The sequence below is a fragment of the Mobula birostris genome, chromosome 12 (assembly GCF_030028105.1).
Source record: "Mobula birostris isolate sMobBir1 chromosome 12, sMobBir1.hap1, whole genome shotgun sequence".
Taxonomy (NCBI): domain Eukaryota; kingdom Metazoa; phylum Chordata; class Chondrichthyes; order Myliobatiformes; family Myliobatidae; genus Mobula; species Mobula birostris.
Window position 1 is genome coordinate 57,549,057 of NC_092381.1, and position 25,336 is coordinate 57,574,392.

Sequence of the window (25,336 nt, forward strand, 5' to 3'; positions counted from 1 at the left end):
GCATTGAAATAGACACATTTTAACTCATCCAACTGACTGCAATTATGCTCTATCCACTGCCTATCCTTCCTCACACATTGCATCTACCTTTACACCAAATGCTCCATCTTCTGATCTATCACTTTGGTTCCCATCGCCCTGCTAACCTGGTTTAAATGCTCTGCAACAGCCCTAGCAACCCTACCCACAAGGATATTGCTCCCATTCAAGTTCAGGTGTAACCCTTCCCTTTATATATGTCATACCGTTTCCCCAGTAGAGGTCCCAATGATCCACAAATCCGAAACCCTGCCCCCTCCATCAATTCCTCAGCCACACATTCATCTGCCATATCATTGTATTCTTCCCCTTGATTGCATTTGGCACCAGCAGTAATCCAGAGATTACCACTCTTGTGGTCCTGCTTTGCAGCTTCAGCTTCCTACCTAGTTCCACACATTCATCCTTCGGGGCCTCCTCCATTTTCCTACCTATGTCATTGGTACCAATATGTACCACGACTTCTGGCTGCTCACCCTTCCCCTTAAGAATGCTCTGGAGCTGATTCGAGACATCCCCAATGCTGGTACCTGGGAGGCAACATACCGTTTCACTTTCCCTTCCAAACCACAGAGCCAAACTCAATGCCAGAGACCTGGTCGCTGCAGCTTTCCACCAACAGTAGCCAAAGCAGTATACTTATTATTGAAGGAAAGGCCACAAGGTATGTTGCACTGTATGCCTATTCCCTTTTCCTCTCTTGACTGTCACCCAGCTACCCGCCTCCTGCAAATTTAAGTGTGACGGCCTCCCTGTAGCTCCTAGCTATCAATTCTTCATTCTCCTGAATGACCTGTATGTCATTCAGCTCTAGCTCCAGTCCCCTCACACAATCTGTAACGGGCTGCACCCAGGTGTAGAAATCAGAGACTGGAGGCCTCCCACATCTTGCAAGAAGAGCACATCAATGCACTAGGATCCATTCTTGCTACTCGAGCTAGGCAGTAATACAAAAATAAACAGAAACTTGAGGTAAACAGAAAAGTGAAACAGTGAATCACTTAGTATATTACAGATCAAGATTGTAAGTTTTTGGGCTGATTTTGTCTATCTTGACACCCTGATGGCCATATCCCATATCAAAGGATATGACCATCAGGGTATCAAGATGGACAAAATCAGCCATGATTTTATAGAATGGTAGGGTAAGCTTGAGGGGCTTGTGGGCTACTGCTCCTGTTTCTCATACTTTACTAAAGCAGCTGCTATCTGCCTGAAGCTGGAGGAAATGCAATTACAAGCATTAGCAGAGGACAGCAATTAAACATACATGAGTTACCCCTTTGCAGCTGTTGCTGAGAATCTTCTGGAAAACTAGATCATCATGATGATCAATGCCACACTCCTCAGTATACAAAACAATGTGACCTAATACTTTCATTTTCACAGCATACATTCAAACTATATGCATGCACCAAGTATTACCTCATGACTAAAGATATTGAACAATACCTCTCTGTTTATATATCCTATTTCTTTATAAATCTGTATACTTCATTACCTTTTCAGTTTGTGATCCTAAATAGAATAGTAGTAAAAAGTTTGATTTGGTCTTGTGACAATTAGGTTATTCAGCAATGGTGTTCAAATAGATTAGCGTCTATAGCATTGGAATGAATCATTTAAGATTTCTGTAGAAAGTGTTAACCTAAACTCTAAAAGGTTAATTTGATATCTAGGTAAAACAAAATCACATGAATTTCACAACATATATCAGTGATAATAAACTTAATTCTGATTCTGGTTCTACAACCAGAAGATTTTTTTTTGAAACAGTTAACTATGTATTGTGAAGCTTTGTTTGAGAAAGTGAGTCACTGTTGAGGCATATGTAGAGTTATCTGAAGGTCTGTTAAATTTTCTTATATTTTCTCACAACACAGAATGTTAACTCTCAGAATAATCCGACCAGTTAAATTCCCTTGTTTAAATCTGTTGCCCCCTCCCCCACATGCCCTTCACTCCAGTAGTGTCATGAAGAGTATGGTAACAACACGCAGACAGCATTAAACCCATATCATTGGAGCTATGAGGCAGCAGCACCACCTGCCGTGGCACCATGCTGTCCATGGACGAAAGCACTGTCATAAACTCTTCCATTGAAAACATTTTAAGATTATACTCACTCTTTAAAAAGTATTTTACAAGATGCAAATAGAGGCAAAAACATGAAAACATGTAATTACTAACTTACAAGGAGCATACAACCGAGAAATATCAGTCTGTTTCTCATAAAGCATTATAGCACCCTGTAGATTACATAGAAAATAGAACAGTACAGCACAGGAACAGGCCATTAACAAGTAATAATTGATCAGTAATCAAATGACCAACTAAACTAATCCCTTATGCCGACACAATGCACATCTTCTTCCATTTTCCTCATATTCATGTGCCTATCTAAATGGCTCTTAAAAGCCCTTAATGTATCTGCCTCTACCACCATTCCAGTCACCCACCACACTGTGTAAAAAACTTGCCTCTCACATCTCCTTTAAAATTGCCCCCTCTAACCTTAAATACATGCCCTTTAGTATTAGATATTTTAACCCTTAGGGAAAGATATTGTCTATCTACTCTATCTATGCCTTTCATAATTTTATGCACTTCTATCAGATCTCCCCTCAGCCTCTGCTGCGGCAGAGAAAACAATCCAAGTTTGCCCAACCTCTCGCTATAGCATATGTTCTCTTATCCAGATTCTCCAAAGTCACAATATCCTTCCTATAATGGAATGAGCAGAACTGTATGCAATACTCCAGATGTGGCCTAACTCGAGATTTATAATGATGTTGACTTCAGAAGGAGTAGCGGACCGCACGACCCAATTTACATCGGTGGTGCGCAAGTGGAACAGGTCAACAGCTTTAAGTTCCTCGGGGTCAATATCACAAATGACCTGATTTGGTCCAACCAAGCAGAGTTCACTGCCAAGAAGGCCCACCAGCGCCTTTACTTCCTGAGAAAACTAAAGAAATTTGGCCTGTCCCCTAAAACCCTCACTAATTTTTATAGATGCACTGTAAGAAGTATTCTTCTAGGGTGCATCACAACCCGGTAAGGAAGTTGTCCTGTCCAAAACCGAAGGAAGCTGCAGAAGATCGTGAACAGGGCGCAGCACATCACACAAACCAATCTTCCGTCCGTGGACTCACTTTACATCGCACGCTGTCGGAGCAGTGCTGCCAGGATAATCAAGGACACGATCCACCTAGCTAACACACCTTTCATCTCTCTTCCTTCCGGGAGAAGGCTCAGGAGCTTGAAGACTTGCACAGCCAGATTTGGGAACAGCTTCCTTCCAACTGTGATAAGACTGCTGAACGGATCCTGACCCGGATCTGGGCCATACCCTCCAAATACCCGGATCTGCCTCTCGGTTTTTTTGCAATACCTCACTTCCCATTTTCTATTTATGATTTATAGTTTAATTTTTTAATATTTACTAATGTTAACTATTTTTAATATTTAATATTTGTAATCCAGGGAGTGGGAAGCACAGAATCAAATATCGCTGTGATGATTGTACGTTCTAGTACCGATTGTTTGGCGACAATAAAGTGTAAAGTATAAAGTATGTAACATAACTTCCTGATCTACCTGCGTAGCAACTTTCCGGGAGATAAAATCATTTTGCACATCAACACTGTTCACGGTCTTGCCTTTAACAAGGTATTGTCTCTTTAATTTTGATCTACCAAAGTGCAATGTTTCACATTGGCTAGGGTTAAATTCATTCTGCTATTTCTCTGCCATATCTATGTCCTGCTGTATTCTTTGCCAGTCTAACACTATCCACTCTTCATATCATCTGCAAACTTACTAACCCAATTATCCAGGCTTTCCTCCAGCTCATTTATATACATCACAAACAGCAAAGGTCTCAGTACAGATCCCTGCAGAACATCAATAATCACAGGCCTTCAGCTTAAACATGTCCATTCGACCACCACCCTCTGTTTTCTATGGGCAAGCCAGTTCTAAATCCAAATGGCCAATTTACCATTAATCCTATGCATCTTAATCTTCTGGATGAGCCTGCTATGAGGGACCTTGTCAAACATCTTACTGAAATTAGTAAGACTTACCCATGCAAAGCCACAGTGGTTTAGATTTAGATTACGAGGACACTCAGTCCTCGTTTATTGTCATTTAGAAATGCATGCATTAAAAAATGATACAACTTTCCTCCAGAATGATATCAGAAGAAAACACAGGACAAACCAAGACTAAAACGGACAAAACCACATAATTATAACATACAGTTACAACAGTGCAAAGCAATACCATAATTTGATAAAGAGCAGACCGTGGGCACGGTTAAAAAAGTCTCAAAGTCCCGAACGACTCATCATCCCACGCAGACGGCAAAAGGGAGGAACTCTCCCTGCCATGAACCTCCAAGCGCTGCCAACTCGCTGATGCAGCACTATTAGAAGCACCCGACTGCAGCGGACTCTGAGTCCGTCCGAAAACTTCGAGCCTCCGACCAGCCCCTCCGACACAGCCTCTCCGAGCACCATCCTCTGCCGAGCGCTTCGACCCCGGCCCCGGCCGCCAAGCAACAGGCAAAGTCGAGGACTCGGGGCCTTCTCCTCCGGAGATTCTGGACTACACAGTAGCAGCAGCAGCGAAGCAGGCATTTCAGAAGTTTCACCAGATGTTCCTCTGTGCTCTCACATCCGTCTCCATCAAATCAGGATTGTGCACGGTACCCTACTTGACAAATAACAGACATCACCACTGGAGTGGCCGCTGCGAGCTGCGTCGCGCCGCCATCTTCCCGCCACGGGATAATGTTTTCCCATCATTTTCCAAATGCTCATGGTTAATGTGACACTGCTACAGCTCGGAGCATCAGAGTTCAGAGTTCAGTTCTGACGTCATGCACAGGGAATCTGTATGGGGGCTTATCCACCTTAATGTTCTTTAGGAAACCCAACACACTCTCCTTTTTTACTTCAAAATGCCCGAGCATATTAATAATCTCAGTACTGGTCTCCATATCCTCCATGTCCTTCTCCTTAGTAAACACTGATATAAAGTACTTATTATGGACCTCCTTTGCATCCAAACAAATGTTCCCTCTTTATTTTTGAGTGCTCAAACTTTCTCTTTAATTCTCTTTAATCCTACTTGCCAAGGACTTTTTGTAGCCCCTCTTGGCTTTCCAAAATCCCTTCTGGAGTTCTTTTCTGGCTTCTTATAATCCTCAAGGGCTCTATTTGATTCCAGCTTCCTAAGCTTTAGTCCCTATTTTCCTGGACTAAATTCATCACCTCCCTTGATATCCAAGATTTGCTTACCTTGCCATCCTTGTCCTTCCTTCTGACTCCCTAACTGCTCACCAACTGAAAGGTCAGTCACCTGGCCAGGCTCATTACCCAACACCAGATCCAGTCCAGCCCCTCCTCTTGTTGCACTATCTACATATTGATTTAAGAAACGCTCCTGCGTGCACCTAATAAATTCTGTCCCATCTAAACAACTTGTACTAATAAGGTCCCAGTTTATATTAGGGAAGTTGAAGTCGGCATGACAGCAACCCTATTTCTTTTACACCTTGCTTTAATCTGACTGTATGTCTGTTCCTCAATATCCTGGTAGCTATTCCCCCTGATAGTCTGTAGTACAATCCGAACAGTGTGATTGCACCCTTCCTATTTTTAAGTTCTACCCATATAGACTCTGTGGATGAACCTTCCATTATGGCCCATCTGAGTGCAGTTTTGATATTGTCCCTGATTTGTGGTGCAATTCCACCCCCTCCCAGCTCTTTTACCCCCTATCTTTTCTAAAACATTGAAACCCCAGGATATTAAGCACCTATTCCAGTCCCTCTCTCAACCAAGTCTCGGTCATGGCCACAACATTACCTGTTATACACTTGTTATTCCCTAACAAGGTTTTGATACTCTTCCGACATAATTGATACACTTTTAAGTCGTCACAATCATGTCAGGCCTGTTTATCACTCTTTCACCATACCCTATACTTTCCCCCTTCCATAACGATGTCACAGAGTCATACAGGCTCTTCACCCACCACAGCCTTGCTGACCATCCAGTACTTACCTAAACCAATTCCACTGACCAACACTTGATCCATTTACTTGGCAAATCACGTGTTTGCCCAGATACTTGTGAAATATTGTGACAGTTTCTGCCTATACCAGCCCTTTCGGCAGTGAATTTTAGGTCCCAACCGTCCTTTAGGGAAGATATTCACCCTCAGATCCTAATCTACTAGTCCCAAGTGATGCTGAAGGTGCACAACACTGAGAGAGGAGCAGTACAGAGGGAGTATCACACCGAGAGAGGGGCAGTGCCCTGGGAATGCAACACCACGGGAGGGGCAGTATTGAGGGAGTTGCGCATTATGGGAGAAGTATTGCAGAACTGTAACACTACGTGAGGAACAGTACGGACGGAGAACCTTTTGGCAGAAGTTGTTGATTGAAGGTTCTGGTTGCCCTTGGGGTGGATATAAACAGTATGACTGTGAAAGTGTGTGATGAAAAGGAGAATTCTCCTCAGTACCTAGACAATTTATGGTCCTTGGCCTGTTTCATTACTAATGATCTGAATCCTTTTTGAAGCAGCCAACTAAATTTGGATTTTGGAAGTAGCCCAAGAAATAGTGGATGCATTAGTGATAATTTTTCAAAACTCGTTAGATTCTGGACTAGTTCCTGAGGATTGGAGGGTGGCTAATGTAACCCCACTTTTTAAAAAAGGAGGGAGAAAGAAACCGGGGAATTACAGACCGGTTAGCCTAATGTCGGTGGTGGGGAAACTGCTAGAGTCAGTTATCAAAGATGTGATAACAGCACATTTGGAAAGCGGTGAAATCATCGGACAAAGTCAGCATGGATTTGTGAAAGGAAAATCATGTCTGACGAATCTCATAGAATTTTTTGAGGATGTAACTAGTAGAGTGGATAGGGGAGAACCAGTGGATGTGGTATATTTGGATTTTCAAAAGGCTTTTGACAAGGTCCCACACAGGAGATTAGTGTGCAAACTTAAAGCACACGGTATTGGGGGTAAGGTATTGATATGGATGGAGAATTGGTTAGCAGACAGGAAGCAAAGAGTGGGAATAAACGGGACCTTTTCAGAATGGTAGGCGGTGACTAGTGGGGTACCGCAAGGCTCAGTGCTGGGACCCCAGTTGTTTACAATATATATTAATGACTTGGATGAGGGAATTAAATGCAGCATCTCCAAGTTTGCAGATGACACGAAGCTGGGTGGCAGTGTTAGCTGTGAGGAGGATGCTAAGAGGATGCAGAGTGACTTGGATAGGTTGGGTGAGTGGGCAAATTCATGGCAGATGCAATTTAATGTGGATAAATGTGAAGTTATCCACCTTGGTGGCAAAAATAGGAAAACAGATTATTATCTGAATGGTGGCCGATTAGGAAAAGGGCAGGTGCAATGAGACCTGGGTGTCATTATACACCAGTCATTGAAAGTGGGCATGCAGGTACAGCAGGCGGTGAAAAAGGCGAATGGTATGCTGGCATTTATAGCGAGAGGATTCGAGTACAGGAGCAGGGAGGTACTACTGCAGTTGTACAAGGCTTTGGTGAGACCACACCTGGAGTATTGTGTGCAGTTTTGGTCCCCTAATCTGAGGAAAGACATCCTTGCCATAGAGGGAGTACAAAAAAGGTTCACCAGATTGATTCCTGGGATGGCAGGACTTTCATATGAAGAAAGACTGGATGAACTGGGCTTGTACTCGTTGGAATTTAGAAGATTGAGGGGGGATCTGATTGAAACGTATAAAATCCTAAAGGGATTGGACAGGCTAGACGCAGGAAGATTGTTCCTGATGTTGGGGAAGTCCAGAACGAAGGGTCACAGTTTGAGGATAAAGGGGAAGCCTTTTAGGACCGAGATTAGGAAAAACTTCTTCATACAGAGAGTGGTGAATCTGTGGAATTCTCTGCCACAGGAAACAGTTGAGGCCAGTTCATTGGCTATATTTAAGAGGGAGTTAGATATGGCCCTTGTGACTACGGGGATCAGGGGGGTATGGAGGGAAGGCTGGGGCGGGGTTCTGAGTTGGATGATCAGCCATGATCATAATAAATGGCGATGCAGGCTCGAAGGGCCGAATGGCCTACCCCTGCACCTATTTTCTATGTTTCTAAATCTGCTTTCAGCTATTTTGGAGACAATAAATTCCAAATCATGACCACTCGCTGGGTGAGCAAGTTCATCCTCATGTCACCTTCAGTTCTTTAAAAACCTTCAAAACACAATTGGATAACTATTTGAAGGAGGAACATCTATGGATCTATGTGAAAAATATGGTAAGGTGATAGTTTTGACAGTCTCCCCAAGCTTTCTTGTTCTCAATAAAACCATAGAACACAACAGCACAGAAAAAAAGGCCATTCGGCCCTTCTAGTCTGTGCCGAAACTTTATTCCGCTAGTCCCATTGACTTGCACCCAGTCCATAGCCCTCCAGACCTCTTTCATCCATGTATCTACCAATTTGATCTTAAAACTTAAGAGTGAGTCCGCATTTACCACATCAGATGGCAGCTCGTTCCACACTCCCACCACTCTCTGAGTGAAGAAGTTCCTCCTAATGTTCCCCCTAAGTCTTTCCCCTTTCACCCTAAGGCCATGTCCTCTCGTATTTATCTCTCCTAATCTAAGTGGAAAGAGCCTACTCGCATTTACTCTGTCTATACCCCTCATAATTTTGTAAACCTCTATCAAATCCCCCCTCATTCTTCTATGCTCCAAGGAATAAAGTCCTAACCTGTTCAATCTTTCCCTGTAACTCAACTCCTGAAGACCCGGCAACATCCTAGCAAATCTTCTCTGCACTCCCTTTCAATCTTACTGATATCCTTCCTATAGTTAGGTGACTAGAACTGTACACAATACTCTAAATTTGGCCTCACCAATGTCTTATACAACCACCCCATAACAGCCCAACTCCTATACTCAACACTTTGATTTATGAATGCCAGGATGCCAAAAGCCTTCTTTACAACCCTGACTACCTGTGATGCCACTTTCAAGGAATTATGCATCTGAACTCCCAGATCTCTTTGTTCCTCCGTACTCCTCAGTGCCCTACCATTTACTGTGTATGTCCTACCATGATTTGTCCTTCCAAAATGCAACACCTCACACTTATCTGCATTAAATTCCATCTGCCATTTTCTGGCCCATTTTTCCAGTTGGTCCAGATCACTCTGCAAGCTCTGAGAGCCTTCCTCGCTGTCCACAACGCCTCCAATCTTAGTGTCATCAGCAAACTTGCTGATCCAATTTACCACATTATTATCTAAATCATTGATTATATTCAACAAACAACAATGGTCCCAGCACAGATCCCTGAGGCACACCACTTGTCACAGGCCTCCAGTCTGAGAAGCAATCATCCACTACCACTCTGTCTTCCCCCACACAGCCAATTTCGAATCTAGTTTACAACCTCTCCATGGATATGTAGTGTCTGAACCTTCTGAACTAAACTCCCATGTGAGACCTTGTCAAGGCCTTACTAAAGTCCCTGTAGACAACATCCACAGCCTTTCCTTCATCTACTTTCTTGGTAACCTCCTCGAAAAAATCTACAAGATTTGTTAAACATGATCTACCACGCACAAAGCCACGCTGACTATTCTTAATCAGCCCTTGGCTGTCCAAATACTTGTATATCCAATCTCTCAGAACACCTTCCAATAATTTACCTACTACTGATGTCAGGCTCACCGGCCTGTAATTACCTGGTTTACCTTTGGAGCCTTTTTTAAACAACCGAACAACATGAGCTACCCTCCAATCCTCCGGCACTGTACCCGTGGCTAAGGACATTTTAAATATTTCTGCCAGAGCCCCTGCAATTTCTACACTAGTCTCTCTCAAGGTCCGAGGAAATACCATGTCAGGCCCGGGGGATTTATCTACCTTTATTAGCTGTAAGGCAGCAAGCATCTTCTCCTCTTTAATCTTTATATGTTCCATGACACTACTGCTTGTTTCCCTTCCTTCCATATACGCTATGCCAGTTTCCTGAGTAAATACTGATGCAAAAAAACTGTTTAAGATCTCCCCCATCTCCTGAGACTCCACACATTGACGGCCACTCTGATCTTCTAGGGGACCAATTTTGTCCCTTCCTATCCTTTTACTCTTAACATACTTGTAGAAACCCTTGGGTTTACCCTCACATTATCTGCCAAAGCAACCTCATGTTTTATTTTTGCCTTCCTGATTTCCTTCTTTAGTATTTTCTTACATTTTCTATACTCTTCAAGTACATCATTTATTCCTTGTTGCCTATACCTGCTCTCTTTTTCTTAACCAGATCGCCAATATCCCTTGAAAACCAAGGTTCCCTATGCCTGCTAACTTTGCCTTTAACCCTGGCAGGAACATACAAACCCTGCAATCTCAAAATCTCACCTTTGAAGGCATTCTACTTACTGAACACATCCTTGCCAGAAAACAGTTTATCCTAATCCACTTTTCCTAGATCCTTTCTCATTTCCACAAAATAGGCCCTTCTCCAATTTAGAACCTCAACGCGAGGACCAGACCTGTCCTTATCCATAATTACCTTGAAACTAATGACATTATGGTCACTGGACCCAAAATGTTCGCCTACACATACTTCTGTCACATGACCTGTCTGGTTCCCGAATAGGAGATCAAGTATTGCATCCTCTCTCATAGATACCTCTATGTATTGATTTAGAAAACTTTCCTGAACACCTTTTACAAACTCCAAGCCATCTAGCCCTTTCACAGTGTGGGAGCCTCAGTCAATATGTGGAAAGTTAAAATCCCCTACTATTACAACTTTCTGTTTCTTACATTGGTCTGCTATCTCTCTACAGATTTGCTCCTCCAATTCTCTCTGACTATTGGGCGGTCTATAATACAACCCCATTAGTGTGGTCACGCCTTTCCTGTTCCTCAGTTCCACCCATATAGCCTCTGTAGATAAGCCCTCTGGGCTGTCCTGTCTACGCACAGCTGTGATATTCTCCCTGACTAGTAATGCCACTCCTCCCCCTTTCATCCCTCCCCCTCTATCACATCTGAAACAATGGAACCCCGGAACATTAAGCTGCCAGTCCTGCCCCTCCTGCAACCAAGTCTCACTAATAGCAATAGTGTCATAATCCCACGTGCCACTCCACGCCCTAAACTCATCTGCCTTATCTACAACATTCCTTACATTGAAATAGATGCACCTGAGAACATTTTTTATCACGTACAAACCTTTGATTACTGTCTATACATGCAGTCCTCGCATGACCTTTATCCTCCTCCACCTCACTATCTGCTCTAACACTCTGGTTCCCCTCCCCCTGCAAATCTGGTTTAAACCCCCTGGAGCAGCACTAGCAAACCTACCCGCAAGGATGTTAGTTCTCCTTCAGTTCAGGTGCAAACCGTCCTGTCGGAACAGATCTCACCTCCCCTGGAACAAAGCCCAATTGTCTAGAAACATGAAGCCCTCCCTCCTGTACCATCTCCTTAGCCACGTACTTAGCTGCATTATCTTCCTATTTGTAGCCTCACTAGCACTTGGCACAGGTAGCAATCCTGAGATTGCAACACTGGAGGTCCTGTCCTTCAACTTTGCACCTAACTCCCTAAATTCTCTTTGCAGGACCTCCTCCTCCTTCCTATACACATCATTGGTCCCTACATGGACCATGACATCTGGCTGCTCACCCTCCCTCCTGAGAATACTGAGAACTCGATCCGAGATATCACAGACCGTGGCACCAGGGAGGCAACAGACCATCTGGGATACTCGATCTCTCCCACAGAACCTCTTACCCATCCCCTTAACTATCGAATCCCCTATCACTACTTCTCTCCTCTATTCCCTCCTTCCTTTCTGAGCCGAGGGTCCCGTCTCAGTGCCAGAGATGCGACCACTGCAACCTGTCCCTGGTAGGTCGTTCCCACCAGCAGTATCCAAAACGATATACTTATTATTGGTGGAAACGGCCACAGGGATGCTCTGCTCTTTCTGTCTATTCCCCTTCCCTCTCCTGACAGTCACCCAGCTACCTGCCTCCTAACTTTTAGGGGTGACTGTCTCCCTGAAATTCCTGTCTATTTCTGCCTCTGCCTCACAAATGATCTGAAGTTCATCCAACTCCAGCTCCAGTTCCCTAACTCGGTTTGTCAGGAGCTGCAGCTGGATGCACCCTTTACAGGTGTAGTCATCAGGGACAATTGTGCTGTCCCTGACTTGCAATATACTGCAAACGGAGCACTCGACTGCCCTAACTGCTGCCTCCATTACCTACTCCCAAGTTAATTAAATTAATTAAAGGAACCTACCCGGCCTTACCTCACTGGGAGCAGGCTCGTCCTCAGCCTCTGCTCGCTGAAGCCTCTCAAGCCAAAGCCTCAAAGCTCTACTCCTACCCTGAGTAACTCACTCACTGGCCACTCCTCCTCAGTTACCCCTCCGTTTATTTGTCCCTGCCAATTATCTCAAGTACTCACTCCCTCTAGTCAACACTCTGTTTAGCCCTTCAGTTGCCCTCCATGCTCCTTTTAAAGCACACTTACCTCAGCTCCTCAGCTGCTTCCCGGCACTCAGCGCTCTCCCGAGCCCCTCGCTCCTCCTCCTCCTGCTGCGATGGTCCCGCGATCACACTGACAATGTTTCTGTCAATTTAAAAGGAAATCTCTATTTGTCTAGATCATTCATCATTTTGAACACTTGAAAAAAATCTCTCATCTTCTCTATGAACACACCATTTCCAATGAAAGATGGTTGATTACTCACTGGATGAATAACTTCATTCTTGTGCCGCTTATATATCTTTAAAACCTTTAAAATAGAATTGGATAGTTTTATGAGGAGGAACATCTACAAAGCCATATGAAAAGCATGGTTTCCATTTACTTGGAGACTGCCTGACCTCCTGCACTACCAGCATTTACTGTTTTTATTTCAGTTCTTCAGCATTTGTAGTCTTTTTGTTAGTCTCCACTGGTTCTGTTGTCAATGTGCTTCTAATTCAAGGAGTTTAAAGTAGGCAGCATCTTGTTCCTGAGTGTATCCTTACATTCCTTTCAGCAGTCCTCTGACATCATCCCCATGGAGGACTGGAAGATTATAACGGGTAGTTTTATATGTTCCATTTGTACTTATCAAGCTGGAATGCTGGACATAGTAACTTACTACTTTAAGATCACCTGTCCTTCTAGTATATGTCCTTTATGCCTGATTTTTTTTTGTCTGTGCCATACTCTGCCAGAGCCTCGGCAACCACTTTTTTTTTCAAGTGGTTGTCTTGGAGGAAAGATTCTGTGAGTGGTCCCCTAAGTCCTTCTCACAGCGCAGTTTTTTTTTACGAGTCCAAGTTGCAAGCTCGACACTCAACCCGGCTCGACTGGATTCGAACTCAGGAACCTTCGCTCCGGAGTCCGGCGCTGATGTCACTGCGCCACCAGCCGGCCCCTTATACCTAATATCCCATTTAAATTTGCAAGCATTGTATTTTAAATGGAGATAAAGTTTGATTATGGGCAGTGTTTGCTGTGCCTTGATAGTTTAACTCTCTGAGTTCACGGTGGTAGAATCCCTCAGTGATAACAACACAGGCGTTCTCTTTATTCTCTCCATCACTCACTTTCTCAGCGCAATTTAAAACATGCTTGTTTTCTACCTTTTCCTGGTTCTGATGAAGGGCTGTCAATTTAAAAAGGTTAACTCTGCATCCCTCTCCATAGATGCAAACAGACCTGTTGAGTATTTCCATCATTTCCTATACTCAATTAAATTTAACAGTTGACATTTCAGGTTATTTTCTAGAAAAGGTGTTCCCTTTCCCACATCACCCCCTCTCATTCTCTCTCTACCTTCCCTTCGCCCAGTAATGGCCATACTTATGTCCATTGCTTCATTCCTGGTCTGGACCATGATCATATGACTGGGACTTCTTTAGAGGGAGAGGCTTAGACAGGGCAGACTTTTTTGCATCCAAGTAAGTTTCTTGTGAAAGTATGCAGGCAATTCAACTGGAGGAGGGGCCAGGTGATCAGAGTTTCAGTGGGGAAGCATTTCGGAAACAGGTTTAAGATAGTTATGAATAAGGATAAGAATGAACCTCAGGGAAAATGCTCAGCTGAGGAAAGGAAAATCACAGCATTATTTGGCAGAAACTAGGGAGAGTAGATTGGGAACAGCTGTGTTTGGACATGTTCATATCTGCTGTGCAGGAGTCGTTTAAGAACTGGCTGAGCAGAATTCAGGACTGGCATGTTCCAGTCAGGAGGAAAGACGAGGATGGCAAGTTTCAGGGACCATGGATAATGAAGGATGTTGTTAATTTAGTCAAAAAAGGAAAAGGAAGCATATACAAGGTTTAGGAAACTGAAAATCGGACCAGGATCCTAAGGGAATATAAAGAAAATAGGAAAGAACTCAAGCGGAGTATTGGAGGGCAAAAAGGAAGCCATGAAATTATCTTGGCAAGTAGGATTAAGAAAATCCAAAGCCATTATATATATAAAAAACAAGAGGATAGCTTGGGAAAGAGCTCAAACCGCTCAAGGATAAAAGACTGAATTTATACCTGGAGCCAGAGGATATGGGTGAGGTACTAAATTAGAATTTCACAATGATATTCACCAAGAAGGACGGAAGATCGTGAAATCAGGAAGGGTATGCTGATTTCTAGGGCATGTTGAGACCAAGGAGGAGGAAGAGGTGTTGGGTCTATTGAAGAGCATTAAAGTGGATAAGTCCCCAGGTTATTGACAGAGGCAACCTTTGTACCTTTAAGCATTGCAGTATGCTGGAGTTAAAACTGCTGTCAGCTGTGGGCGACTCAGCCAATCAAATCCCGGGACTGGATGTCCTCCTACACCTGGGAAGCTTTATGATGCTACGACCAGGCCCCTTGTAATTGAACTGCCTGCTAGAAGCTAATTATATGCTTGTTCTTGTGAAGAAAATGTTGGGGCCTTGACAAAGAGCTTTGTACCTTTTTCTCACCACAGGCAAGTTCCCAGAGGAATGGAGAGTTGTAATGTTCCTTTATTTAAGAACAATAATAGAAATAAACCTGGAAAGCCAGTAAATTATAGGATAGTGAGCCTCACATCTGTGGTAGTGGACCATTGGAAAGGATTCTTAGGGATAGGATTTTGCCACATTTTGAAAACTATAATTTTAGTAGGGATAGTCAACAAGAGTAGGATGTTGTCTACAAGGATTTAAATGAGGAATTTGACATGGTCCCTTATGGTAATTAAGAAGGTTAAGACGCAAGGAATCCAGTGACTTCAGTAGTTTACATTCACAATTAGCTTGGCCATTAAAGACAGAGGATAGTAGTTTTGAGTATATGAATCAGGAAGTCATGTTGCACCTTTATAAAACTTTGGCTCAGCTGTATTTGGAGTATCGTGTTCAGTTTTGGACGCTCCATTACAGGAAGAAATGGGGATGCTTTGGAGAGGGTGCAGAGGAGAGTGGACACTACCTAGATTAGGGAGTATGACCTATAAGAGGAGGTTGGACAGACTTAGATTGTTTTCTCTCTGTAGCATCAGAGACAGAGGAGAAACCTGATAATAGATTATAAAATTATGAGAGACATAGGTAGGGTAGATATTCATTCTCTAATCATGAGCAGGACAGACATCATGGACCAAAGGGGCTGTTCATGATGTGCATACTTCATACGTTTTGACATGGACATTCAATTTCCTATTTAAATATAGCTTTGACGACCTTTCAACACGCTGGAGGAACTCAGCAGGTCGGGCAGCATCCGTGGAAAAGATCGGTCGACGTTTTGGGCCGGAACGTCGACCGATCTTTTCCACGGATGCTGCCCGACCTGCTGAGTTCCTCCAGCGTGTTGTGAGTGTTGCTTTGACCCCAGCATCTGCAGATTATTTTGTGTTTGATGACCTTTTTTTACCTGCTCCTTCACAAGGCAAAATGTTGCTTACAACACAAGCTTTTATTATTCATCCTTGTTAGCTCCCGAACTAAGGATAGAATCTAGTTCTTTACAAAATAGTAATTTAATGTTTCTGCCTTGCCCTTTCATCAGTTTTATTGACCCTCAACCCTATTTACAATATGTCTGAAGAAAATTTCAAATTTCCTTTTCAGGTTAGCTGGCAGAAAATATGCACATTTTTGAAATTTTAATACTGCTAATTATAAACAAAGAAAATTTGCCTATTTCGAAGAATGTCAACTTTTATTTTCAGAATCATTGTACCTTTATGCCTAACAATCTTCCGGAGTTGCGGCTGGAGTCGGTTGTGGGCGACTCCGCCAATCAAATCCTGAGACTGGAAGTCCTCCTGTATCCCGGGAAGCTTTGTGGTGCTATGATCGGGCCTTTTTTGATTGAGCCGCCTGCTAGGAGCTAACTATCTGTCCGTTCTTGTGGGCGAAAGAGATCGCGCGGTAAATTCGGGAGGAGAGTAATGTATCTCTTCCCCGGATACTAGAGAAGCGGCTTGTAAGAACTTGGTCTAGGTGGGTCCGTGAAAGTGTGAAAGCTTCTTGCGCTTTTGAGCGAGTCGGCCGCAACCTCCTGATCTCCGCCTCTTCAATGGAAGCGGAAAAGATGTCGGCAAAGAGCTTTCGCGTTAGCGACGGCGACTGGATCTGCCCCGATAAAAAGTAAGAAGTGTAAATGCTGACGGGGTGGCGGGCTGGTCTGCAGTACAGCGGGCCCAGGGTGAGGTTTGCGGACGGGGAAGGCGGCGTTGCAGTTACGAGAACTGGCGGAATAAAGAACCTGCGTTGTGGGCCCGTGTGTAGTAAACGATTCCTATCTCAAGTGTATAATCAGCAAATTTGAAAAGTTTGCGCTTTATTTTATTAGTGATTATACTACTGTTTATTGAAATAGCACTTTTATGTTTCAGTAGGAGATGTGCTTTGCATCTCCGGGCTATAGCTGTTCATCTTTGAGGATCGTAATGTCCTCTTATAGATTGTGTTTCTAAAGCTGTTTGAAAGGCTGTGGTGTAATTACTATTTGTGTGTGTGTGTGTGTGTGTGTGTTTTTCTTAATTCGGACCTTTTTTTCTTTACCACATCTAGTTATCTACCTGCAAATTCGAGCTAGGTCGATTACCATCTGCCGCGTTGTTCGAATTGTGAAGTTGTTACTCCAATTCGTACAACCTGCTTCTTGGAACTAATAACACCCCTCTTTAGTTTAACAAACGATCACAGGGAGAGATTTTTCCCCTACTTTTTTACCAACAAATTGGGGGGGGGGGGGAGTACTAAAATGATGAATTAACACCAAGTTGAATTTGTTAATGGTTTTAGTCAAATAACTGAGTAATTAAATGTACGTATGGAATGAACATATCACACCTCATTATTGCAAATCAATTTCTTAAGTCCTTGCTGAAAACACACTCCTGACTGATGTGGTAACTATTTTAAAACTGATCTGCCATCTGCAGAAATTCTTATCTATTTCTCAGTCATTTGAGACAGCATGTTTGGAGGCTTCCTATGATTCAAAACCTATTAATCCTTCACTTGAGCTGGTATCAAGAAATGTCTGAACACTGGATACCATAAGATATAGGAACAGAAGTAGGCCATTCAGCCCACGAGTCTGTTCCGCCATTCAATTATGGCTGATCCAATTCTTTCAGTCATCCCCACTCCCCTGCCTTCTCCCCATACCCTTTGATGCCCTGGCTAATCAAGAACCTATCTATCTCTGCCTTAAATGCACCTAATGACTTGGCCTCCACAGCTGCTCGTGGCAACAAATTCCGCAGATTTATCATCCTCTGACTAAAGTAATTTTTCGGCATCTCTATTCTAAATGAACGTCCTTCAATCCTGAAGTCGTGCCCTCTTGTCCTAGACTCCCCTATCATGGGAAATGCTTTACCATATCTAATCTGTTCAGGCCTCTTAACATTCAGAATGTTTCTATGCGATCCTTCCTCATTATCTTGAACTCCAGGGAATCTAGTCCAAAAGCTGCCAGATGTTCCTCATATGGTAACCCTTTCATTCTTGTGAATCTTCTCTGAACCGTCCATAATTTCAGTATATCCTTTATAAGGAGCCCAAAACTGCACACAATACTCCAAGTGTGGTCTCACGAGTGCCTTATAGAACCTCAACATCACATCTCTGCTCTTGTATTCTATACCTCTAGAAATAAATGCCAACATTGCATTCGCCACCTTCCCCACCTTCCCCACCAACTCAACCTGGAGGTTACCCTTTAAGGTATGCTGCACAAGGACTCCCAAGTCCCTTTGGATTTCTGCATTTTGAGTTCTCTCTCCATCTAAATAATAGTCTGTCTATTTCTTCCACCAAAGTGCATGACCATACACTTTCCAACATTGTATTTCATTTGCCACTTTGCCCATTCTCCTGAACTACCTAAGTCTCTCTGCAGGCTCTCTGTTTCCTCAATACTACCCACTCCTCCACCTATCTTTGTATCATCAGTAAATTTAGTCACAAATCCATTAATCCCATAGTCCAAATCATTGACATACATCGTAAAAAGCAGTGGTCCCAACACTGACCCCTGTGGAACTCCACTGGAAACCGGCAGCCAGCCAGAATAGGATTCCTTTATTCCCACTCTCTGCTTTCTGCTGATCGACCAATGCTCCACCCACGCTAGTAACTTCCCTGTAATTCCATGGGCTCTTATCTTGCTAAGCAGCCTCCTGTGTGGCACCTTGTCAAAAAGCCTTCTGAAAATCCAAGTACACTGTATCTCCTTTGTCTAACTTGCTTGTAATTTCCTCAAAAAATTGCAGTAGGTTAGTCAAGCAGGATTTTTCTTTCAGGAAGCCATGCTGGCTTTGGCCTATCTTGTCATGTGCCTCCAGGTACTCTGTAATTTCATCCCTAACTATTGATTCCAACAACTTTCCAACCACTGATGTCAGGCTAACAAGTCAAAAGTTTCCTTTCTGCTGCCTCCCACCTTTCTTAAATGGCGGAGTAACAGTTGCAATTTTCCAGTCATCCAGTACAATGCCAGATTCTATCGATTTTTAAAAGATCATTGTTAATGCCTCCGCAATCTCTCCAGCTACTTCCTTCAGAACCCGAGGGTGCATTCCGTCACGTCCAGGAGACTTATCCACCCTCAGGCCATTAAGCTTCCTGAGCACCTTCTCAGTCGTAATTTTCACTGCATATACTTCACTTCCTTGACACTCTTGAATGTCCGGTATACCACAGATGTCTTCCACTGTGAAGACTGATGCAAAATACGCATTCAGTTCCTCTACGATCGCTGCGTCTCTCATTACAATATCTCCAGCATAATTTTCTATGGTCCTTTATCTACCCTCAATTCTTTTACACTTTGTATACTTAAAAGAAGCTTTTAGTATCTTTGATATTAGTTGCCAGCTTCCTCTATCTTGCTACTAGTTTTGGCTTGTTTGCATGCCCTCTCTTTTGCTTTTACTTTGGCTATGACTTCACTTGTCAGCCATGGTAGTGTCCTTCCATTTGAAAATTTCTTCTTATTTGGAATATATCTGTCTTGCACTTCCCTTATTTTTCACAGAAACTCTAGCCATTTCTGCTCTGCTGTCCTTCCTGCTAGTGTCCCTTTCCAGTCAACCTTGGCCAGTTTCCTTCTCATGCCATTGTCATTTCCTTTATATATACCACTGAAATACAGACACATTGGAATTTAGTTTCTCCTTCCCAAATTACAAAGTGAACTCGATCATATTGTGATCACTGTTCCCTAAGGGTTCTTTAACGTTAAGCTCTCTTAGCACCTCCGGATCAATGCACAACACCCAATCCAGCACAGCCGATCCCCTAGTGGGCTCAACAACAAGCTTGAGAGACCAGACAATATCTTGGCTGTAGGATTGAAAACAGTTCTTGGGACTTTATCTGAAACTATTGATACCGACTTTTCTATTTAGTTTCAGAACTGATGTGTTCTTCTTAAAGATCATTGGCCTGTATCTTTAGCACCTTCTTTCTCTGCAAATGCTGCTTGCTCCAGTGGAGAGAGAATTAGTTTAAAGTTTCAAATGATTTGTTTCTCAGTGTATCTCCGTTCCAGCATAGTTTTCTCTTTTTCCTCTCTCGCTTATTATTGCACCTCTAGATAAATCAATTGACATGAACAAGCCTTCTTCATCTCTCAGCTGGTCCTTTCTCTCCTGGTTTCCAGTCTTTCCACATGCCCATTGTTCTCTCTTACCATTTTGCAAAGGACCCACACACACTGCAGTGGCCATCCCAAGTTCCCAGTTGCACATTAATTCAATTCCCCTTCCTGTTCTTACATTGCCTTGTCTATTCTTGGCCATCTCCATTAACCGGGTGAGGCCCAATGCAGACTAGAGCAGCAACAAGTCGTATCTGCTTGAGTAGTCTACAGCTCAATGGCATGAGCATTGAGTTTTCCAATTTTAGGTAACTCACCCTCCTGTGTTTTGTTTCCCTCTTCAATCTTTCATCAATTCTCCAAATTTTGCCCACGTTCTTGTTACCCTTCTCCTTGTTTCAATCTACATCCACACACTACACACATAGGTAGGTACTCACTGGCTAGCACTTTTCCATTATCCTATCTGGATCTGGTGGTACTTGCCATTTATCTCTCCCCTCATGGCTGCTATTATCATTTCTTTCATGTACGAGCATTGGTAGTCCTTGAGGAACAGCACTTTATTCTCCATTAATGATAATCTGATCCATTTTTGAGGAAAACAATTTCAAGTATTGGATCTGTTATTCATCTTAACAGTTTTTTCAGATCCATCATTTCTTGATGTACTGCCACCTCCCCTTGTCTTGTATCCCCTAATCTAATTCTCATTGTTCACCATCTTCTCCCTCCTCTTCTCCAGAGATCGACTTGAAATGAATTTTTTGTCTCTGCAAATGCTGGGTACTCGATGGAGTTGAATGTTTTGAATTTCTGGCAATACCTTTCTTTGTTTTAGCTGTGCATCCTTTGCAATCTTTACATAAAGAAGTACCTCAAAGCATAAAATATTAGGGCAAAAAGCATAAACAAAAATAGAAAATAGAAATTGCCTAGAACAAAACCAGAGTTAGTTTAAAAAATCAAAGTTTAACAGTTTTTATCTGAATGCACACGTAAGGTTTATGATAAGATAGATGACAGGATTAATAGCAACATGATCTAATAGCTATTGTGAGATGCAGTTTGAGGGTGACCAGAACAGGGCACTCACTATTACTGATTGCAATGTTCAAAAAGAGCAAGTCAAAAGGAGAGCAGAAGTGGTTGAGGCAGGTTCGATGTTGTCGTTTAAAGTTAAACTGGACAACCATCTGGACGAAAGGAATGGAGGGTTATGGGCTGAGTGCAGGTCGGTGGGACTAGGTGAAGGTAAGAGTTCAGCACGGACTAGAAGGGCTGAGTTGGCCTGTTTCCATGCTGTAATTGTTAAATGGTTATATGGAGAGGAGGCAGGATAGCATTGTTAATCAAGAGATATCAGAGTGGTGTTGAGTTCTGATATAGAGATAGTAGATAGCGGTATAGAATCACTTTGGTTTAAAATTGTGAATAGCATGGGAAAGATGATATAGAACATAGAAATTTACAGCACATTACAGGCCCTTCAGCCGAGAATATTGTGCCGACCATGTAACCCACTCTAGGGACTCCTTAGAATTTCCCTAGCACATAGCCCTCTACTTTTCTGAGCTTCATGTACCTATCTAAGAGGCTCTAAAAAGACCCTATTGAACACTTCCGCCACTGCCGCTGGCGGTGCATTCCACACACCCACCACTCTGTGTGTGGAAGAACTTGCCCCTGACATCCCCTCGGTACCTATGTCCAAGCATCTTTAAACTATGCCCCCTCGTGTTAGCCATTTCAGCCCTGGGGAAAAAGCCTCTGGCTATCCACACAATCAATGCCCCTTGCCAGACATGACCCCAAAATATGACTTGTTGGTAGAGTGAAATATGGAGAAATATTCAGGGTGTGTTTGAAGGAAACTTAAAGTGTCAAGGGAGATTTTAATCTACATATTGATTGAATGAATAATACTGCTAAGGGTATCGTAGAAATACCTGTGGAGTGTGTTGGCAATTGCTGCTTGGAGCACTATGATACAAACCCAGAAACAAGCTATCTTAAGTAAGAAACTAAATTTGGTCATGAAATAAGGACCGATTAACAGATCTGGTTGAAGGCCTCCTAGGAGGTAGTGACCATAATATGATAGAGTTGCAGATGTAGTTTGACAATGAACACCACAGGACCAAAACTACTCTTAACAAGCATTGATGTGTACTTGCCAAAGTGAAACGTGCAATGCTAGAGCACCGCAGCATCCTGTGATCGTTGTGCAAAATGGAATAGGAAAGTAAGAGGTCAGAAGATGAACAGTAACAGATATTCAGAAAGTTGGTTCATACTGCTCAGTACGAATTTATTCCAGTCAAAGAGGGATTCCATGAGATGGAGGCTAACTTGTGGTTAAGTAAGGAGGGTCAGGGATAGTGTTGTATTGAAAAGTAGGCCATGCAAAGTAGTAAGAACTAGTGATAGGCTGGAGGGCTCGGAAACGTTTTGGATCCAGCAACAAAAGACTTGAGTGGTTTTGAGAGAAAACTTTTGTGTAACATTAAAACAAACAGTAAGAATTTCTGTGGGCATATAAATTGGAAAAACAGTGCCTCAGTTAAGTGTGTTGACCTAGAGAATGAGACTGGTGAATTAATAACAAAACAAAGAATATAGTAGCTTTGGAGATAGTTCAAAGGAGATACTCTAGGCTAATTCCTGAAATGAGGTAATTGCCGTATCAAGTCTTAAGAGCTGAAGCAAAAAGTAAACGTGAAAAGTAAACATGAAAATTCTTAAACTATTGAATTCTGAGTGTTTTCTAAAAATGGGCGCTCAAAGTGGAAATATTGATCTATTTAAAAGCAAACTATTTGCTCATTCTTTTTACTTTGTCTTAGATGTGGAAATGTAAATTTTGCAAGAAGAACAAACTGTAACAGATGTGGAAAAGGTAAGTGGTGCAAGGTTTTGGCCATTTTGCTAATCTCCATTTCTATGTCGTGCTCTATACATGTTTAAGGTGGTTTGCAGAAGAATTAAGTTGTTTTAATTTTTTTCCCAAATCTAAAGATTAATGTTTTTCAGGATACATTAACATTTTGCTCAAGTGGTTACTTCATGTATGTGGTTTTGCCTGTTATTCAATCATGAGACTTGGCTTGCACAGGTTATAGCATGGAATCACAGTTTAACTAAGCTGATGCATTGAAGTTTATCTCCCAGATGTGTATGATTCTGTCTTTAGTTAGCTACCCTGTTTCAATATGCCTTTTCCTTTATTTGCCTATCTAGTCTAACCATGAACACTAACTTTCTTTAGAGCATTTGCAGTGCCCAGTTTTTGTGAGGTTAGCAGTTTTCTCTCATCAAGAATAATGCTGTCAAAAGCAAAAGTTAACTTACAATAAAACATTGATTAAATTGCTACAGTACTGTACTCCATTCTGGATTCTCAATCTTACGTAGTCCTTGGGATCAAGAATGACTTATTTCCGCTCTGATTTTGTGGCTTTTTGAGTAGCAAGTTAAGTCCAGGTAGGAACTGCAGCTTCTCCCAACATGCAGTCATGTGGATTGGTAGATTGAAGTTACATGTTCTTTTAACCATTTGTAGGGCTGATTGCTTGATGCAAAGTTAAATATCCCTGAAAACTTCTAGGAGCCTCTGATCGATTTCCTCATACCATACTGAAATACTGCTTCTCCACTTTGGTCATTTCCCAAGGATTCCCAGGATTCATTCAGGATCTTGCACTTTAAGGAATATTTTTTGAGTATGTCCTTGGATCTATTTTTCTGTTTGTCTGCAATCTTCTCCCATGAAGGAACTTAGCATAGAATGTCAGTTTTGAGTCCGGGCCTACCAAATGCAGTCATAGTAAATAGGTCCTCGGTACTGGCAATGTTGGTCTTTGAGATGAGGCTGATTATAGATATGCTTGGTCATAAGAACAGAAAGGGCCCTTCAGCTGGTTCCTAACTGGTCCATGCTTACCACATCCAACTAAACTAGTCCATTTGCCTGCATTTGGCCCATACCCCTCTAAACCTTCCTTATCCATGTATCTGTTCAAGTACCTTTTAAATGTTGCTACTGTACCTGATCAACTGCTTCCTCTGGCGGTTCATTCCCTATGCTTGCCATCTTCTAGTTAGAGAAAGTTGTCTTTTGGTTCCTGTGAGATCTCTTCCCTCTCTCTTTAAACCTATATCTTCTGGTTTTGGATTCCACAGCCTTGAGGGGAAAAAGGATTGTTTTCACTCTGTCTATGCCTCTCATGATTTTATATACCCCTCATTCTACTATGTTCAAATGATAAGTCTTAGCTTGCTCAACCTCTCTATAGCTCAGTACCTTCATAAATGTCCTCTGCTCTCTTTCCATTTTAATGGCATCTTTCCTAATGCAGGTTGACCAAAGCTGAATGCAGCCTGATCAGCACCTTACACAGCTGCAACATAACATTCTAACTGCTATACTGAATGCTCATACTAATGAAGGCCAACATGTCAAAAACCACCACTCTGTCTCCTTGACTATAGTTTCAGGGAACCATATCCTTTTGTTCTATAACACTCTCCTGAGCCCTACCATTATTTGTCTTCCCAAAATGCAACACCTCACACTTATCCAAATTAATCTCCGTTTGCTACCTCTCAGCCCACTTACCCAGCTGATGAAAATTCCTCTGTAAATCCAGATGCTGTCAATGACACTACCTATACTACCTGCAAACTTAGTAACTGTACCTTGTACATTCTTGTTCAAATCATTGATAAAGAAGATAAATAGCAATAGCCTAACATCGACCCATGGGGAACACCGCTATCCACTCCACAGAGCAACCTTCCACCATCATCCTCTGCTTTTGTGTATCCAATTAGCTAGCTCTCCATGGGTCCCTTGCAATCTAATTTTTCATCACAACCTATCATATGGAACCTTATCAAAGGCCTTATTGAGTTTATACCAGCTACATCTGCTGTCCTGCTCTTGTTGACCTTTGTTGCTTCTTCAAAAAAACTTAAGTCACATTCTTGAATATCCATGCACAAAGCCATGCTGACTAGCCCTAATTAACCACTGTCTTTCCAAATACTTGTATATCATATCCCTCAGAATCCCCTTTAGTATTTTACCTGTTAGGTTTTCTGGTTATATTTCACAGGTTTATCTTTCCAGCCCTTCTTGCATAAAGGGATAACATTAGCCTCCC

General features: G+C 42.5%; 1 protein-coding gene and 1 long non-coding RNA gene across 2 annotated transcripts in view; one reads left to right on the forward strand and one right to left on the reverse strand.

The window, feature by feature from the left end:
* Window positions 1-4,614: 4,614 nt before the first annotated feature.
* Window positions 4,615-12,885, reverse strand: LOC140205937 (uncharacterized). Its single transcript, XR_011888014.1, has 3 exons — window positions 12,836-12,885; window positions 12,616-12,714; window positions 4,615-4,755 (listed from the first exon to the last, which is right to left on the reverse strand). It is a non-coding gene; the product is annotated as an uncharacterized lncRNA (long non-coding RNA).
* A 3,509-nt stretch (window positions 12,886-16,394) lies between these two features.
* Window positions 16,395-25,336, forward strand: part of zranb2 (zinc finger, RAN-binding domain containing 2) — a 42,290-nt gene continuing 33,348 nt past the window's right edge. Inside the window, exons 1-2 of the mRNA XM_072273833.1 lie at window positions 16,395-16,705; window positions 23,018-23,070. Coding sequence (XP_072129934.1) covers window positions 16,635-16,705; window positions 23,018-23,070 — 124 coding nt within the window. The 5' untranslated portion in view covers window positions 16,395-16,634. The remainder of the gene's footprint in view (window positions 16,706-23,017; window positions 23,071-25,336) is intronic.